Consider the following 18,390-nt stretch of genomic DNA (forward strand, 5'->3'; position numbering starts at 1 on the left):
CTTGTGTATATTAACTCCTTCTACAACCAAGTGTTGCCATCTGTACTGAATATTTCTTGAGGATATATTTTTCCTCTTCTCAGTTTAAGTTTTACAGCTCACTCATTTCAAATAGATATCTGTGGAGTCTGGTATCTTGGGTGTGTTGGTTGGTTGGGTTATTTTTCCAAAATAGGCAAAATCAGTCCATGTCCGTGAATCTTTTCCCTGCAGTTTTAAACCTCTGCCCTTTGCCCCAATGGTAATTCAGTCAAAAGTAGATTCACCATGAGATATATGTGCTTTTTTCTGACAAGATGTGACAGAAAAAGAACTAAAAAACTCCACACTTTAAAATTTATTTCTTAAATATAAAATATCAGAATTGCTTTTTTTCCTTGTCAGAACAAATCTAAAACCTTGATTACTCCCATGCATTTCTGGCTATGTACTAAGGCAGAAAAGTGATATGGAAGCACACCAAAGTTTTATTTGTCAGTAAATTTCTTCCTCCTCCTTACCAAAACTATGACAGACTAGCAGCAGTGTTATTCTGCATCACATGTGCTGTTTCGCCCGAGTTGCAACTGCTGCCATGAGTTATATAGAACAAGAAAAGTGTAATGCTCTCCTCCCCAGCTGAATAGTGTGGAAGATACAAAAGTAAATAAATCAATAGTAGATTTGTACAAATATAAAATGCTTTAGACAGTCATCCTTTACTTTAGTCTTCCCCTCGGCCTTGTCTCAACCCTTGAGTATATTTTTTTAGTATAAATGCTTCCCTCAGTGAGAAACCTTTTATGAGAAGAAGGTTGTGTAGGTGGTAACAATTATTCAATGTAGAACAGTGTCCCTTCGCCCATGCACTTGCATCTATAGAAATGAGTGGTGAAGGTCATAGGAAGAAGTTATTGCTGAGTCTTGCACAAGTGTTCCATGGAGCTTTTGAGTTCAAGGGAAACTAGCTTCCCCTTCCGTTTGTCATTCAAAAGGAGGTTTGAGGATCCTGTCTTTTTTTCTTTTTTCTTGTTTCAGTCATCATTGTCACTAACTAATATAAGAGAATGCCCTTAAATTAACCTTCTCCAAAAGAACTTTCGTGAAAGTGTGTCATTTGGGCATACTGAAATCTCTGCTTTAGTTAGCCTCTTCCACATCTTAATGTGCTTTTCAGCATATAAATTGATGAATTCTAGCAGGATCTGCAGTAATTTATATTACTTTGTACCTGACAGCATAGAGATCCCTGGTGTTCCTCAAGTCTGGATTTTGCCTTTTTTGTCTTTATATATAATGACTAGATTTGTGTCATTCCCTCATTCAGAAATTAATTAGAATAACTCTGTCCTTTTTCTGAGGAGTGTTATATCCCATTGGTGTGGCTTGTACCCTCTGGTATGGCATAGGGGAACCATGCTAGTGTGCTGTGGAGCCCCCAGCACAGATTCACTCAATTTGCAGGAGTTGCTCACAATTTTCAACTGACAACACTGTAGAAACCACCATGGAAATACAACAGAAAGTACATTAGCCTTTGCTATTTGAATAAATCCATCACAGTTATGTGTTGGTCTTGGGTTGTTGTATTATCCCCTTTAGTGTCTTACTCCCATTTCTGCTACCTTCTTACAGCAGAACACATGTTGTTCATTAGTAGCATGGATGATATGGGAAACAAGAATGTTGAAGTTGTATTGAATATGTTCCAGATGTTAGTATCAAGCAAGGTTGGGTCTGCATTGATTTCCTTTAAAATATTCTTATTATTTGGAAGTGAAAAATAATTCAATACTGAACGATTGTCTAGAAATCTGAATTCACAAAATATTTGCCATTGTAAAACACATACCTAATAATTGGTTCACTTGCTTTCCATCTTCTAAAGGCATTAAGCAACTAAAATTTGATTGTGGTAGGAGCCAGGGTTTGCTAACAAGATTAAGTGGTTACATGCTCCAAAGTTAAACAAAAGCCCAAGGATAGCTGTGCGTGTGCACTTATATTCTCAACAGGGAAGGCGCCAAGGGCGTATGACCACACTAGAATGGATAAACTGGAACATACCTTTGACTCTTTAAGTACCAGTTTGATGGGGATGGAGATGCAGGAGAATATCTGTACATGTTTGGAGCTGAAGAGGCAATCTTAGTGTGTTAATCAGATGAACTGGCCCTAAAATGTTGATGATAGTGAATTTTGGCAGGATGTTGGTGTCTCTGATCCAGGTGAAGTTGGCAGGAACAAGGTGTGGGGCTGTAGCGGGAAGCTGGCAAAGCGCAGTCTGGGGGTTTGTGCAGGGCAGAGCAGTGGAACAATAAAACCCAGGCAAGATGAGGTTGTGGTTTCATGCTGGCTTTCAAATATAAGTAGGTGGTGTGAAGGTGATAAACAATCAGATTAGTAGTGTCATAGAGAGGGCTTTCTGTTTTTTTCAGAGTGGTAAATATGCATTTTTGTAGGATTTAAACTACATAGAAGTAACTGGCTCTCTAGTCAGAGGAAGGTGGGAGGAAGGAAGGAAGATAAGGAGGAGGGGTCTGTGAAGGAACCAAGAGCTGCTAATTTGGATAGAGGAGAGCTCTTGCTGCTCCCGCTGGAGTGACAGTGCCTTGTAGCAACATCTACCTTTCTTTGACTGGGGCAGACCTGCAGGTATGGTAGGAAGAGCTGGAAAGAAATATGGTTAGTGAATTTTGAGCAAAAAGATCCAGCATTGCTGGAGTGCAGGCAGTGTAAGAATAAACTAAAATACAGCATGAATTGAGAGATGGTGGCAGAAGGAGCTGTCTTGTGCCATTTACAGGCTGAGCATTCAGTGGACTTCATGATCTAGAAGTAATTTTTCCTTTCACTTGGCGCTACCTCCAGGCATGCCAGTGTATGTTGGGCATGGCACTACACCCAGATCAGTGGTTGGGCAAATACATGAATATCAGTGCGTGAGGATTGTGGATTGGTACTGCCAGCATGCTTAAGAGAAATAGTGTTTGTGAGAGTCTTGAGTTCCTAGAAAGGGTAGTATAGATCCACAACAAAGCTATACAGGCAGCTATGTGGAACTTGGCAAAAATGTGACAGCTGGAGAAACCTCTCTGTTATTTACCCCACCAATATGCCTTGTGCATGGGCAGTATTATGGCTCTGTGGTCTGACTGCAGTGGAGCAGCCTCCAGGAGATACTCTGATCTTCAGTTCAGATTTCAAGGGCTGTATCTCAGTCACTTAGGAGGCTGTCTGAAAGCAGCTCTATCAAATGCAGTAGCTCCCTGAAAACATTGGTTTCTTACACTGAGCAGTTTAGAGCAGCTCTGTGCACCCCTTTCCTCAAAACAGAGCTGCTGGAGGTGGCGTGGCCCAGGCCAGCGGGGTATGTGGCCAGACACTGTACAGCTGCACTGGTGTGAGAGTGGGCCTACAGCAGTGAGCCCTGCTCAGGGCTGGGGCAGCACATGGGCTCACTGCCAGCAGAGTGACAGGGTTTCTGCCGGAGATCTGGCCCCGTCCAACCAGGGTGGAGTGCAGGCAGAGGAGGCATGCCTTGGTCTGCCCATCGCTGTGCGGATAAGCCTGACTGCGCGTGGTTATCCGGGATGTGAACTTCTGCTCCCTCTGGGAGTGTTTCCATCTTGCATGTTGAGCAGAACAGAAGACTTTGAAAAAGGGATTTAACGCACATTTGAGGTGCTGGCAAGGGAGACAGAGCCTGAATGTACCAGTCACCATCATCTTCATGTGGATGAGTCCTTGTAGGAAGTGAGGGGAATATCCGGATGTCTTCTCCTCTAATATGGTAAATTTGTTCAGAATAAATACCAAATGAAGGCTGGAGAGGAGGATTTGTAGATGTACTGCATTGAAATAGGTGTTCACAGGGAAATCACAAAGGAGGTATTAGCTCTTTGTCTTGAACCTTTACTAAGGAAAGCTCACATTTTTGTCAGCAATTCCATTTCTGGTTTTGTTCAGTCTTACACCTTGTTCTCTGTGTGTTATGTATTATGATTGAAGCATCTTAAACATGAACTCCATTCTGGTCTGCAAGAAACAATTCAATGAAACAAGTGTTCCTTGGCACTCTGTTTGCTCCCTAGCCCAAGAAATCCTTGTGCAGTTTAGAAAAGCTTTTTGTGCAGGTTGTATAACATGGTCTGCTGCAGGACTTACACATCAGTGGCTGGACTAATTGGTTAACAGGGTCTCTGATCTGGTCCTGTACATCAGGAAAATGTGGCCTCTCAACTGGTTGTGTTATTGTTACAAATTCTAAATATTTCTTCAAACATTACAAAGAGCAGCTTTTTAATGGATTTCTTTGTAGGTTTGTTTTTTTTTTTTTGGTAAACTGAGTATCATTACTTGGACTGGTCCCATTTTGTATGTGTATTCTTTAAAAGGAGTTAAATAAAAACCAAAAAACCTCAAGTCCTCCAAGCTGGTGGTCAGTGCTACTGCCAAGCTCCTCATTTAGAGAGCAGAAAGTTTGTTTATGCTCTGTACCCCAAGCACAGGCATGCGTAATTTATGCCTTGAGTATTGCCTTTACAAATATTCCTGCTCTGTGGGAGCTGGGAGGATATGCACTATGCGCTGGTGGGTTTCAGGAACGGCCCGTTTGGCAGGACAAGGCACACATGGCCCGAGGCAGTGCAGAAATTTCCCTGTGCTCAGGGGCTTTGCTTTTTCAAGATAATTTGGTTTAAGATGGTCTCTTTGACTTCTAAATAAATGCTCAGCAGCAAACTCTATCTTGAAAAAACTGTGTTTTTAACCAATAAAGTGTAGGTCAGTGCTAATATAATTAAACATACGTGTACACCAAAGTCAGATGATCTCTAGTGCTACAATATCTGGCTCTAGGCTTGACAAAACCAGAGCTCTGCCATTTGATCAGCTGAAGATTTTCTTTAATTTTGAACTTTTTTCAAAAGAAGATGTACGCTATCTGGAAAAAAAATATGCTTCGAGCTTATATTTCCTTTTTATGCCTGGCAGCCTCTGAACTAACTGGTTCATGTGAGTCTAAGTCTTATCTGAGTGACTTTAGTGCAAATTAGGGGTTAAGTCAATTATGTTCTCCTGTGACCTTCTGGATCAAAAACATGCTGTATCTGTTACTGTCAGGGGTGGGTTTGAGCAGTTTTGGAAAAGCAGGGCTGCGTTTCATAAATATTTGTCTTGATTTAGTTTCCTGAGATATAGTTTAAATGTAAACTGCTCTGTATGTTTCAGCTTTTGTGCTATCTTGCTATATCACATCACACGGTCTCACATACTATATAAGAGTATGGCACTACATCATGCTGTGGTGATTATTTGAAAGGGCGGTGTACACTCTGTTTTGGACTAGATATCTGTTATCAGTGTAGATAATTGCTGTCAGACACAAAATAGGCTCAGTAAACAAACATTTCATTTTATCATGTGACAGATGCCTGCTGTTTTGTACAATGTATTTGAACGACGTTCACTATAAATCAGCACTGCTTCAAAAGCAACAAATCCAACTCGCCCAAATCCTTCCTGATGTAATTACCTTTATAGTAGAGATTAACTTTTCATTGTTATATATACATGAATGCATTTTTCAATGTTTGGAGATAACAATGTCTGACATAAACAAATAATTCACATCTAAAACAAACTAGTTCCTCTGACTTCTATCACTGGTGGTAGTTTGTTTTCTCCTTGGATCCCTCCATGGTAACCAAAAGACTACCTTCAATTTTGGAATTCATACTTGAAATTTAGACTTTCAGAGAGAAATGAACCAATGAGTTAGCATATTCAGGAGAACTTGAAAGGGCAACGGGAATAAATGTCTTCATTTTGTGGAGAGCGAACATGAAACTTCTGCTTCTGTTCCTGTGGGTTTTCTGAACAAAAGGATCATCATTATTTGAGTGTAAATGATGTATTGCTTTTTTCTCCAAATAATGTCTGTCTTTGTCTTCCTCTGCAGGTCCTGTGCCTCTCAATGAATGTGTCTTATCGCCTGTTAACAATTCGCATCCAGTCCATGCCTTATTGGAAAGTTTTACAGTCTTATCTGGCTGTGCAAGCCGAGGCACAACGAGCCTGCCACAAGAAGTGCACATCCTCAATCTCAGAAACCCTGAGGAGGGTCTTGGCCATCATGAAAGAGAGGTAAAGAGGAAATTACTTTTTGTCCCTGATGACAAGTGTGTCTGCAAATGGCATTGTTATACACTCATTTGCTGAATAAAGTTACTTCTGAATTGTCACTGAAATACTACAAAGAACTATGTGCAATTTGCATGGATATTGTCCCTATGCTTTGCATGTCGTGCAAGTAAGCTGCTTCCATACCCAGTCACCCTCTCAATCAGCTTTCACAACCATGAAGTATACTTAAAAAAGGTGGTGGGGTGGGCAAAGGAAATAAGAAACAGATTTAGATCTCCAACAGGCCTTTGCAGAATTGGCTGTCTTCAAAAGCAGATCGTTTACCTAAATGTGTTGTAAATTAACATGAATACCTTTGGATCCCTGCCATGACCACTATATACAAATACTGAAATGCAGATTCTTTTACCTCTGTAGTGCAGCCTTAATGCTTTACTGAGGGGGCATTGCTTACAGAAAGCAAGTATTGCTGACTATGGTAGTCCAATTACTTTTGTGTGTGTGTTGCACTCAAAGGGACTGGCCAGAACTGTAACTGTTCTGAAAGCAATAGAACAAGTAGAAAATTTTTGGTTTTAAGTTATGCCATACTGTTGTTTACTCTAAAAACACATCAAAACAGAATACCAAAGTACAAAGAAAACATTGCAGGCTATGACAGCTGAGCTCCTTAGTTCATGTTCTTACAGTATTACACACACAAATCCTTAGTACTATGTCCTGTGAGAGCAAAGTGTGTACACAATTAGGGAATTTGTAATGAGAGAGCAAAGAAGCTAATGTAACAGGGATTTTGTTGAAAATGGACAGAAGAGTGCCCTTGCTGTGGGAACATGGTATCAGGGGGGAATTTGTAACTTCTTAGTTACTAAAGGGTGCCCAGGGATGGGATGAAGCAGGCTGCAGATGGAGCTTGTACCTCCCAATCAACTGCCAAGTGCACATTTGCATAACCCCAAATTTCCCCCTGGTGCTGTGCTGCTGGAGCTGCTTATGTAAAAGGACAGTTTCTGCAGTTGTGTGCACACAACGTGAGCGAGTCACGCACGCACGAGGGTGCAGGCTGTGCCCCTACTGCCTAATCAGCTTGACAGAATGGTAGAAGATTTAAATATTTGGCTTTGAATAAAAATACTTGCTGTCGAGTAGAAAGAGGCTGCTTGTGCCTCCTCTAATGTGCTTATGGTAAGAAGGCAGTTGGCCTGAAGCTGTCTTGTCTCTGTACTTCAGGGATACACCAAAGTGTAGGGCACAGAATATATTTCATGATTTGTAGTCCTTAGCCTCCTTCTCCCATTTCCCGACCAGTTCCCAGTCTCAACCCTTGGAGATGGCTGCTCTAAAAAGGCACAGGAAGCTGGAACAAGGCTTGCTGGCAACAGTGTCGAGCAGAAGAGTGTAAACAACTTGGAAAGATCGGATTTTACTTATAGGATCAGACTCTGAGAACAAAGCAGAGCAAATGTTATCTTTTCCATTATTGCAAAACCAACTCCAAGTGGCCTTCTGTCTAAAAGTAGAATGTATCCATCACCTCAAGTTACATGAGCTTGATTTACCAGCTGAGGTATTTCCTGTTGCCTGCAAATGCTGATAGCAAAGGTAGAGATCCGTTTGTCACACAATATTTCCAGTATACTCCAGGATAAAACCAGTGCTTTTGTTTGACAGTACATTAGTTAGATTTAGCAGCATCGAAAGCATGTTTAAAATAAATCATGTATTTGCTCAGAGGTTGGCTGAAGTTCTGATAATATGAAATGCAAGATCTGAAAATCTTTAAGTGAAGGCTTGCTTTGGGGGAGGAGGTCGGGTTTCGTTTTGTTTTTAACCTACCCTGTGCTAGAATGCTGCTAAATTACACATTCCTTACTTTCTGGGAGGAGTGTAAACTTCCCCTAGCAAATTCCTTGGAGGGCTCATGCATTAAACATACTTGTGCAGTGATCCTGGTTCTCATAAATATGCAACATACATGTATGCATTAATTTAACTCACTTTGACACTTGTGTAGAATATACTGACAATAAGGGTTTGCAAATTTAAGCATAGGAGAGGTGACTGATGTGAGGGGGGGGTCAAGGCAGGGGAGGCATGTGTTCTTCCTGTAACACACCCAGGCTTTTCAGTAAAGGGTAGTAAGGTTTGGGTGCTTTTTCTTCCCTGTAGACTGGGACGAGGGGTGGGGGAAGAAAAAAAGACAGACTGGAAATGTATACGATTATGTATTCTGAACAGTCTTTGCAAAACTGAATCAGTAATTTAGCACTTTCATGTTAAGGTTGAAATCTGTTAAATGTAAGGTCATATCATGAAATGCTGTAATCATATCTATGATCTTCAAGGAATTTGTTTGTGTTTTACTTCATTAATCCCTGTTGCGGTGACATCTCATATGTTAAAACTGGGAAGACACTTTCTTCAAGTAAGAACCCCTGAAGTTCCAATCTCTTTCAAGTATTTCTTAGAAATGTCTTTTATCACAATTCATATTTGGCCATGCTTTATCATAGGAAATAGAATACGGGTGCATGTAATAGCCTCAAGTGTTTATATTGAACTTGGCATGAAAAATGCAAGCCTTTTCTGTTTGTTTTATTTGATCAAATATTCCTGGGGAAGTGAGTGCGTGTGTGCATTTCTGTACTGATCTGGGACTCAGCTGAATGCCAGGAACTACTGAACTCTTACAATAACTTTCTTTTCGGCTTTGGGTATCTTCACTGCTTCAGTTTCCCAGTTTTTAGAAAAGAGATAGTTGCTTTGTCATGGAGCTGCTTGTTCTGAGAAAGAATTAGTTTTTGCAGAGGCACTTGGAGACTCTAGGGATTTGCATCAGAAAAATATGTGTAGAAAGGCGTAAAAGTTTTAAGATGAAAGTGACTCCTTAAGTGTATTATCAAGTCCTAAATTAATGAAGGATTCTTTTATTATGCCTGTTGATTGAATTTCCCTGAGCTGCTTCAGGCACACAGTCACAATTGAAATAGTTAAAGGGGGGAAGGAGGGGCATATAAAATTAATCTCATGTGAATACTTAGGATTGAATACATATGAATACATGGAATCAGAGTTCCTGGCAATGGATTCACTATTGTTTTCGTTGACATCCTCATCCTCAAAACCTTTAAGATCTTATGCCTGATACAGATGTTTAACATGTGTTATGTGAAATGAAGTCAGGAAAATCAAGGACTTGTCTTTATTTTTTATAATTTTAAGTAATGCCACTGAGGCTGTAATAATTTGACAGACCTTTTTCCCCACTATTTAATCAGTGTTGCTTCGCAACAATTTGATAATAATTTTTAAAAATTTCCTTTGAGAGTAAATCTGATGTTAGTTCCTGGAGCAAGTTAATTATAATTAGCCTGATACTTGCTAGTGATGTATCTCAGGTACCTGAGCCAACCCACTTAGAAGTTGTAAACTGAGGGGCAAAATTATTTCAGTCTGCTATTTAATTACTTTCTGAAGAGATCCTCTAAGTTGAAAAAATGGGACAGGGAAGGACTTTGAAACAGTCACCTAATAATGTATTTCTACATTATGACTTCCAGAGTATCTTGAATTCGGGATGACTTTTCTCTGTCACAATGTTTTTGTATTTTAGAACTATGAAGATATGGGTGATGAGGGTGATGAAAACCTAGTTCATTTTGCCTATTATTCTAGGTATTTATTGTGTTTCTCAGTGTGTTTGTTTTAGCTGTTTTCAGAAGTTTAATACCACAACAGCCTTACCCAAGGCTATGTCAGGGAAAAATGTTTTGTTTCATGCTCAGGCATCCAGAGATCCAGGAACAGCCTTGAGATTCAGCTCGGATAAGGGGGCCACTTTCTGGGCATATTTTAAACATGCTGACCTGTGGCACTAGTGCCATGGTCAGAGGGGGCCTGGAGGTCTTGTGCTGACAGCAGGCAGGAAGGGAATTCAAGGTTTGTTATTTGACAGCTGGTGTTAGTGCGGTTTTTGTTACCCATTGTTTGAATAGGTATACACTGCTGCATGTGGGTATATGTAGTATTTCTAGTAGGTCAAGAGGCCTTTGCTTTGAAGAAAAATAGTTGCTGCTTTAGAAGAAGCTTTGAGAAATAAAACAAAACACTGTGCCTCTGCCCAGGTACAGACTGGATCTGAACATTGCAAGGGTATTTTGCTGTTCCTGTCTCTATACTTTTTGACTACCTTAACTTTGCAGCAGTAGTGGATCTCTAGCTATGGCAGCAGACTCACAAGTTTCAATGCCAGTATGTAGAGCAATTTTGAACCTTCAGCCTCTTCGCTTGGCCAGCTTGCCTCTTATGTGAGCCCATCGAGGTCAACTTGATCACTTCACGCTGTTATTGCTTGTTCCTTGATGATCTGTGGCTCATGAAGTTGTGCAGAGACAACATTATTAGTCCAAACAAGATCTTCAGAGTGACAGTAGAAAATTAGTTTGACCACCTGCAAACCTCTGTGTCAAATTTGAGGTTGACCACTGCTTTTTACTGGAATCTTCTTGCATGGTGTTTTGTGAGGAAACGGTGTCACGTCAGATTGAGAACAGAAAGTCCAGATGAATTACTGCTTCCACCAGTGCTCTGTGCCAGGGAGGTCTCAGAGTCAAGTTGTGAGTGACACTGTGGCAGACATACTCCAGGAACACCCTATATTTGTTGCTTGGAAAGCAGTAGTTCCTCATCACGTGTATCTCTGATCCTGGGTATTTTCCAAAGCTTGCCTTACAGCCTGTGGTAGCTCCACTGGATCACCACGGTTGTTTTGCAGGCTGCTGTTACTCCCTTTACACACAGCCTTGCCCAAGAACCTTTTCTGGGCTGGATTACTGGACTGAATCAGAAATGAAGCACGATAGACCTTATAATGCTTGAAAGATACTGGCAGCATGCTCCACAGAAATTGTAGTCGTTCAATGTCTGTCTCAGATAACACCATGTCTTCTGAAAGCTGCAGATACACTAAAATGTCTTAATTGGCTTGATTGATGAACATGACATTCCTATGTCTCTAAGAAGTGGAGTTTGCTTGTCTTTTAAAAGCTTCTCCCTCTTCTCTTCGTTAGCACTTTGAGGCATCTGTGCTTTCATAAAATCCCATTTTTTTTTAATGTGGCTTTTTCATTTTGTTTGTCTGGACTGCAGTCTTGTGGGTTGTTTTTAGCCAGCTCAGGATTTGTTGGTCATTGGATTTGGCAATCATTTCAAGTTCTGCCCACCAGAACTGCCAGAGGAAGTGCTGTGTTGGCCAGAGGAGCCTGTTTTTACAGAGCCGGGTGTCGTGCAGGAGCATGGCTTGATCCATGTCTGCCCTTAAAGAGGCAGCAGTGACATCTCATGACTTGGAAAGTGCTGTGCAAACCCTTGGTATTTTTTGTTTTTAAAAATGGGGCTGTTTGCTGTGTGCAGAAAGTGAGCCCTGTTCTCAGTTCAGAGAGCTACATGGAGCAGTGTCTGAAGCCATGCCAAGGCCTACCACAGAAGGCAAACGGGTTCAGAAAGAAAAATGTCAAAAGGAGTTTTCTGATTGCTGACGGTTTTTGGTTTTGCTGACTGCTGTTTAAAATGTCCTGTTGGAAGCTGAAAATTGGACTCTTGTTTTCCTCTGCTGCAAGTGTCCACAGGTACTGATGTGCTGTTGCAGGACTGCAGAGAGCAAGTGGGCTGCTGCTGCTGTTCTTCCTCTCTCTCTCTCTCTCTCTCTCTCTCTCTCTCTGGCTTGTGTGTGTAAGCACACTGCACATGAGCTCTTACGTTTTTTCAGGAAGATGGAAGCGTGTTGCTTTTTGATCATAAACTGTGATTCACATTTGTGGTCTCCAGTTTCTTCAAAGCTTCTATCTGACATGCATTAAAGTATTTATAAATTACTGCTTTGTCTGTAGTTACTTTCCCCAAGAAAAGATAATTAAGGAAGTGATGACATTTCCAGGAGTCTGTTTATATCACAAACCCCATGGTCAGGTTCCAGTCTAACTTGGGCTTGTGTGTGCGTGTGTGTGCATGTGAGATGTTGGAGCAATGCTTGTCATGAGTGGTCATGTTTATGTTGTTCTCTAGAGCATCTGTTTGAACTAAAAGCTGGACTTAATGAAGTCCTTCTCCTTCAGCCTCCCAGCATAGGGGAAAGTTTCCAGTGTAAGTTGTGTGGAGGTTGCTGTGCCTGACAACCATGCTCCTGTATCAGCTGAAACAGTCAAACCATGCAGTGGCAAGATACAAGAACAACAAATGTTTTAATTGGTTGGGTGTTTTTATGTAGATCTTGCTTTTGATAACACTTAAGTTTGTGTTTCTCTACAAGTCTCTTTTTTTCCCTGTGAAAAACAGAGTACTTCTGCGGTAGGATAACTTTTTATTTAAAGGAGAAGATGCGAAAATAGCACCACCGTGAGGTACAAGCATCTGAAAATTAAATTGCTTGAAAAAGTTTGAAGGAATCACTGGTAGTTCATAGCTGATACTGTCTCATTAAAAATTGATGTGGAAATTTAAAATAAATATTTTTATTATGAGTGTAGCTCGCTGTATGTAATAGACATAATGGTGGCAGTAGGGTTTCTAGATGAGAGGTAATATTTGGTAGTGACTCAAATGTCATCAGTGAGGGAAAAGTATTAAAAGTTGTCACCTTTCTGGAGATAAGCAACATTCTCTTACACTGGAGACTGTTTGAAGTTCTGGCTCACTTTTCCATCATCTCTCAAGGAAGCACAGTGTTCGTTTCTTCTGCATGGGCATGATGTGCTAGTGCGTGTGAATATGTAAGTGGGGTTTTGAGGCTTCTTGGGAAAGGTGACTCTGTATGACATTGGTTTTGCAGAGAACTCTGCACAGTGGCACTTGCTTTGTAAGTGTCTCTTTAGAACAGAGCATTGGAACGTGCATTCTTTCGTCCACTAGTTGGGTTTCGAGCGATACTTGCAATGAAGCAAATTGGACACTGAAAATGCTCCTGAATCTACATGGAAAAGTACTGCATGCAAGGAGCAGCAGTGGGTTCTTTCTCACTTAGTTGGAAAGCAAGCCAGTATTTTCTTCAGTAAACCTTCTTTCAAGCAAGAATCAGCAAGACAGTGCAGATATGAAGCGCATAGAATGGTGTCATTGTGCAAGAAAATACTGGGTAGCATCACGAGTGTCTTCTGGAATATTTTGTCACATTTCATGGTATTGATTCTGCAATTATATAGAGGTATGAGTAGTCTTACTTATATGGCTAGGCCTGATTAAATAGAAGATTTAGTTCTTTAGGGTTTTTGTTGGTTTGGGTAATTTTTTTCTGTGAAGTCAGTATAAAAAATTTATTATTTGAAATATTTCCCCAATACTGTTTTGTTTTGTACAGAGACTAAAAGTTCTGATTACTTTTTGAAGTTTGAAAATAAGAAAAAATTTGGGAAGACAGAAGACATACCCCAGGGAGTAGAGAGACAACATTGGTTACAGTTACTTTTAATCTTCTGAAACCAATTTCCTTTGTATTTAATTCCTAATACTGTTTGTGAACACATGTGTTACAGACATGCATTTGCACCGACTCTTGCTTGGGCTGGTGGATTACTGACAATAAAGTAAACAAAACTGTTTCCTAAATCTGGTGCTGTTGCTGGGTTGTCTGTTTTTTATGACTCATGCACACATGCTGTTCTTTGAAAAGCAAGAATTTAGTTTTGCATGTCCAATAAAGATGTGAACTTTGCATTTTGTGCTTGCTTATGTGACAGTGCTTCTTTAAAAACACCCTAGAAAGATGTTTCTTTTTCCCAGTCATCTGACTCTGTGTGTTGTCTAGCTGCAAACCCCGAGAGGACCAAATTGTTTTGTATGTGGGGGCTTTCAAATGTCCTTTGTTCTGCAGTCTGTCATCTTCTTCATGATTGTTTGTAATATTTTCTTGCTTTCTGAAGCCCTGTTATCTCAACCTCCTTCCCTTCCTCACCTGCAGCTTGTGAAACAGTGGAAAGTATGGTGTTAAGCTATGTAGGATTTACCCTGAGATTTGGAAATTCTGTATTCAGATTCCAGTTGTGCCATGATGTTCTTAGGACACTGTCATGACTAGCAGGACCTGTTGAGAGGCAAGATGTATCTACTGTAGTGATACACTAGTGCAGCTATATAATTTCTGGCTGGGTGGCTAGCACCTATCTAACTTGCTGAAAATACAGGCAGTGGAAACTTGTGCTTTCCTGGAAAAGTATGTGTAGATTTACTCAGAATGCCCCCAATGCATTTAAAGAAAATGGTTCTGGCAGAAATTTATCATGTGTCTTTTTTCTGTCAGTTTAAGAAGCATTTCCTTTGGGACAGGAGCTGCTTTTTAGTATGTACTTGTATATCCTCCAATACAGTAGTTAACCCCCTCCCCACCTGCCTTGTCTTTTCAGGGCATCGGGCACTCTGTTACACAGCTATCTGGTAGTAGTCTAGGGATGGGAGAAGGGAAGAGGAGTATAAAATTAAACTTTGCACCCCAGGCGATGAACCAAAGAAAAGCTTAGATCTGCAATACATGTACACCTAAGTGCAGAACAGAATATTATCAGGGAAGTTGTTTCATTTTTGCATGAGTCTTTTACCTTAATTGTTAAAGTAGAACTTAGTCTGATGTGATACCATTTTTTGAATAGGCCACTAACCAACAGTAAGGGAGATGCTGTACTTGTGGCTCACAGGAATGGATCGTGTGCCCTTAAACAGATCTAAAGCCAAAAATAAATTTTCCCACAAACTGTATAAAAGGAGGACTGTCCCCTCAGGATTTATTATATGCCATGTGAATGGTATTGACATCTACTGATTTATGCAAAGCTGAGAGAAACATCGTGTTTTTAGGGTTGAAGTGCTGAGAAGCTCGGCTGCTTTGTAGAAGGGCAGATGGCACAAATGATTTCACTTAATGTTTGGGAGCCTGAGCATTTAGTTCAGGTCACAAGCAGAATGGGCCAAGTGGTCCCAGTGTTGCACTGATAGGCATGGGCTTTCCATTGACTGAACCATGACAGATACTTTTCCCATATGGTGCAAACTCTTAGGCTTTTATTCTAATAATGGACTCTTTCTCGTCTGACTGTTGTATACAACTACTGTGTCAGTGGATGGGCAGGTCAGTTTTCAAGCTGGTTCTGATGGTAAACTTCAGATCTTAGTTAAAAATGGCTCTGAGTACAACAGGTACCAAATTCAGTAGTGATGCTTCGTCCTCACTAAAGGTGAAGGGAGCTTTGCTTAGTTCTGCCTTTGAATGCACACTTTGGGGCTGCCATTTCTCCTCTGAATCATTAATAATGTGTCTTCATTTTAAAGAGGCCTCTGGGAACATCATGCATTATTCAGAATAGTTTGTTAATAGCACGTGCACATGCTGCATGACTTGATTTTTAAGCTCTTTGTGTGTGGCACAGCACATCGTGACCTTTCGCCCCTGTTGCAGGACAAATAGGGAGAAAAAAAAAAGGAAATATCAAACATCTTTCAGTCAAAGGTTTTTGACAGTACTTCTTAATGAAAAGAGTGCAATGGGCCATAGATCATAGTTGGGTAGTCCTTATCAACCTTTCTCTTCTCTTGTCTTCTTTTTGATGGAGCCATCCCATCACTTTTTGACTGGAGGTTTCCCGTCTGGGTGGTAGATCATAACAGTCAACAGATTGTGCAATACTATTCTTTTTTTTTAATGAAGTAATGTATGGGACCACATCAGTCTCTGGTTTAATGCCAGTAGCTTCAGTGGAATTATGCCAGGGGTGAATCTTTCCCATGATTTTTACAACTGAGCTATAACTGCTGTTTAGTCAATCTGATTCTCTCAGTATTGTGTGGGCGAGAAGGTCCAGGCAATGCCAATCCATTTGCAATCATATATTTAGGATAAAATAAACAAAGGGTTGATTTTAGAATTACAGTGTTACATGAGCCTTGGAAATAAACTTCAGTCCCCCATGTACCTGGTGAATGCTACCAGGGACTCAGACCCATTCCCTGGGGACTGAGTCATGCCTCATCCTGGCAGTAGTGCAAAAAGAAAAGGTCTTTTCTTCCCTCATGCCCTATGCACTGCAGCCCTGCTGCTCTCTCCCAAAGGGGCAGGTCCATTAGTGCTTGCCTGGCAGAGAGAAGAAAGCATGGCTTGTCTGTGGCAAGGGCTGTGAAGGGGGCACAGTGTTGAGTTCTGTGGGAGAAAAAGTAGCTGTCTGTGGGTATGAGGGCTTGTTTTTAATGGCATTGCAGTTTTCCTGGAGTTAGTTGTTTCTCTGATACTGTTTTGAAGATCTTCCTTCTCATTGCTGGGATGAGTTTTCAGAAAGATAGGTGCTTGCCTTCTATGAATAAAGAGTCTGCATTGGAGAATCTTCCCAGAAGGGAAGCAGTGAGGTCTCCTGTGCTTATAGGAAAGTGCTTATACCCTCATTTGATTTAAGAGTTCAAATATGTAACCCTTTGATCAAAACTACCTTCAAGCAGTAACACCACTTGAACATATTTTATGTTTCTTGGAAAAATCAGTGAACTCTCTCTTGGAAACTGTTGGCTCCTGAAAGCTGGGCAGTGTAATCTACTATAGCTGGCTTGCTATCACATCTGTAACACAATATTCAGTGAGCATAGCAAAAATATGAGGGTGAGGAAGAAACAGTGTTCCATTTTGAATTCACAGTCTCTATCTAAAGAAAACATTTTTTCTGTACTTTTATCTTAAAAATAAAAAAAATTGGCCAGAGGATCCTTCCCAGAGTAATTGATAAACTTCTGAAAAGCGGTGCAGTACTAGATCCCCACCACTTGAGGTGGATTCATGGATTAATCCTCGACTGAATTCTGTTAAGGCCAATGTATCAACATTATATTTTTTCAAGTGAATTTCAGGGGAAATTTGAAACCTCCTATATTGATTATTAGACATGAGTGAACTGTGAAGCTATGTTTCTTCATATTAATTTCTTTGACTGTTGCAATACCAGAATAAATTATGTCCTATAAATATTGTATTAACAAAAAGAGTGAGAACGCTTAGAGCAAGGATAGGTATAAATTTTCAAATTTCTCCTTTAAATTTTGCCTGCTTTGAATGAGTTAATTTAATCTTTGCAGCAGAGTAATGAGTTAAGGTGTCATAAATCTATCTTTAGTGCATCACTTGTAACTCAGAAAATGTGCTTATGTGATCTGAGAGTTAAAATTCTTTTCTTTTTCTTCTTTTTTAGAGAACAGCTGTCCAAGCCTAGGCAGTGTAATTCAATACAACACAGCATATTTTGTCCTGGCTTATTAGCACAAATTTGTAATGGCTGTTTTGGAAAATGTGCTATGAATTTATCTGAAGGTCTTCATGATGGAATAGTTAATTCAATCTTACAAATCCTTGGCACTTAACTTTCATCTTTTTAGAACAAAACACAAAGCCTGTGATTTGATGCCTTGAAGTCAGCAAAACAAAATGGTACTTTAACAGCAGCATTTACTTTGATCAGTTTTCAGCATTTGTGTCCTTGCCTTTCCCGTAGTACAAATTGCTTTACCAGAGTAACGGGGCAGGAGCCCATAGACTGTTTTTGTAGTTGGTTTCTGTGGTGATACTCAGCCCTCCATGAAACTGTGATCTCTGGAGACAGAAACCTCTGCAGTCTCCTTAACCTTGCAGCTGCTGGAGGCCTTAAAGGAACTCTGTGCAACCAGAAGTGACCAGCATGAGTATGTACAGATACAGCTGACTGAGTAATGCCAGCACAGATTTGATAGACAGGGCACCTCTGAACGTGGTAACTTAAAGACCTTTTTTTTTCCAATTTTTTTATGTATGTGGAAAAATGCATTCTAGCAAAAATGGCATAACTTCTTCATGTCCCAGTCACACTTATATGCTTTTTAAAAATGAATTAGTAGGTTTTGGTTTAAGATTTTCAGAATAATTTTAATCTATACATTTCACCTGTGTCTAAATTGTTGTATTCCTCACAAGTTGGTCATGTATTATTTGGAGGCGTGTGTGCCAAAGGGGGACACAAAGGGCAGACGTGAGTCTGGAAGAGGAACTTCCTCTGACAAACAGCTGCTGAAGTTGAGCCTTGCTGAGAGTATCATTGCTGACACACATGTCCAGAAGGTCTGGCCTAGCTATTGATTACATAATCAAAATGTTGGCAGTGCAACAGCTCCGTGATCAAATGAGCCCTTCATTGAGAGTGAGGGATGTGTTGGACCACATTGACTTATTTTCCTGTACTGTCGTTTTGCTGCTGTCTACTTGGTTCATGTGCT

General features: G+C 40.4%; 1 protein-coding gene across 5 annotated transcripts in view; it reads left to right on the forward strand.

Moving 5' to 3' along the window:
* TGFBR3 (transforming growth factor beta receptor 3) overlaps positions 1-18,390 on the forward strand; it is a 140,043-nt gene that overhangs the window by 68,394 nt on the left and 53,259 nt on the right. For all 5 annotated transcript variants that reach the window (XM_027651849.1, XM_027651851.1, XM_027651852.1 and 2 more), the window contains one exon: positions 5,942-6,126. In XM_027651849.1, the coding sequence (XP_027507650.1) occupies positions 5,942-6,126 (185 nt within the window). The remainder of the gene's footprint in view (positions 1-5,941; positions 6,127-18,390) is intronic.

Source organism: Corapipo altera, unplaced genomic scaffold (genome assembly GCF_003945725.1).
Source record: "Corapipo altera isolate COAL_440 unplaced genomic scaffold, ASM394572v1 57, whole genome shotgun sequence".
NCBI classification, from domain to species: domain Eukaryota; kingdom Metazoa; phylum Chordata; class Aves; order Passeriformes; family Pipridae; genus Corapipo; species Corapipo altera.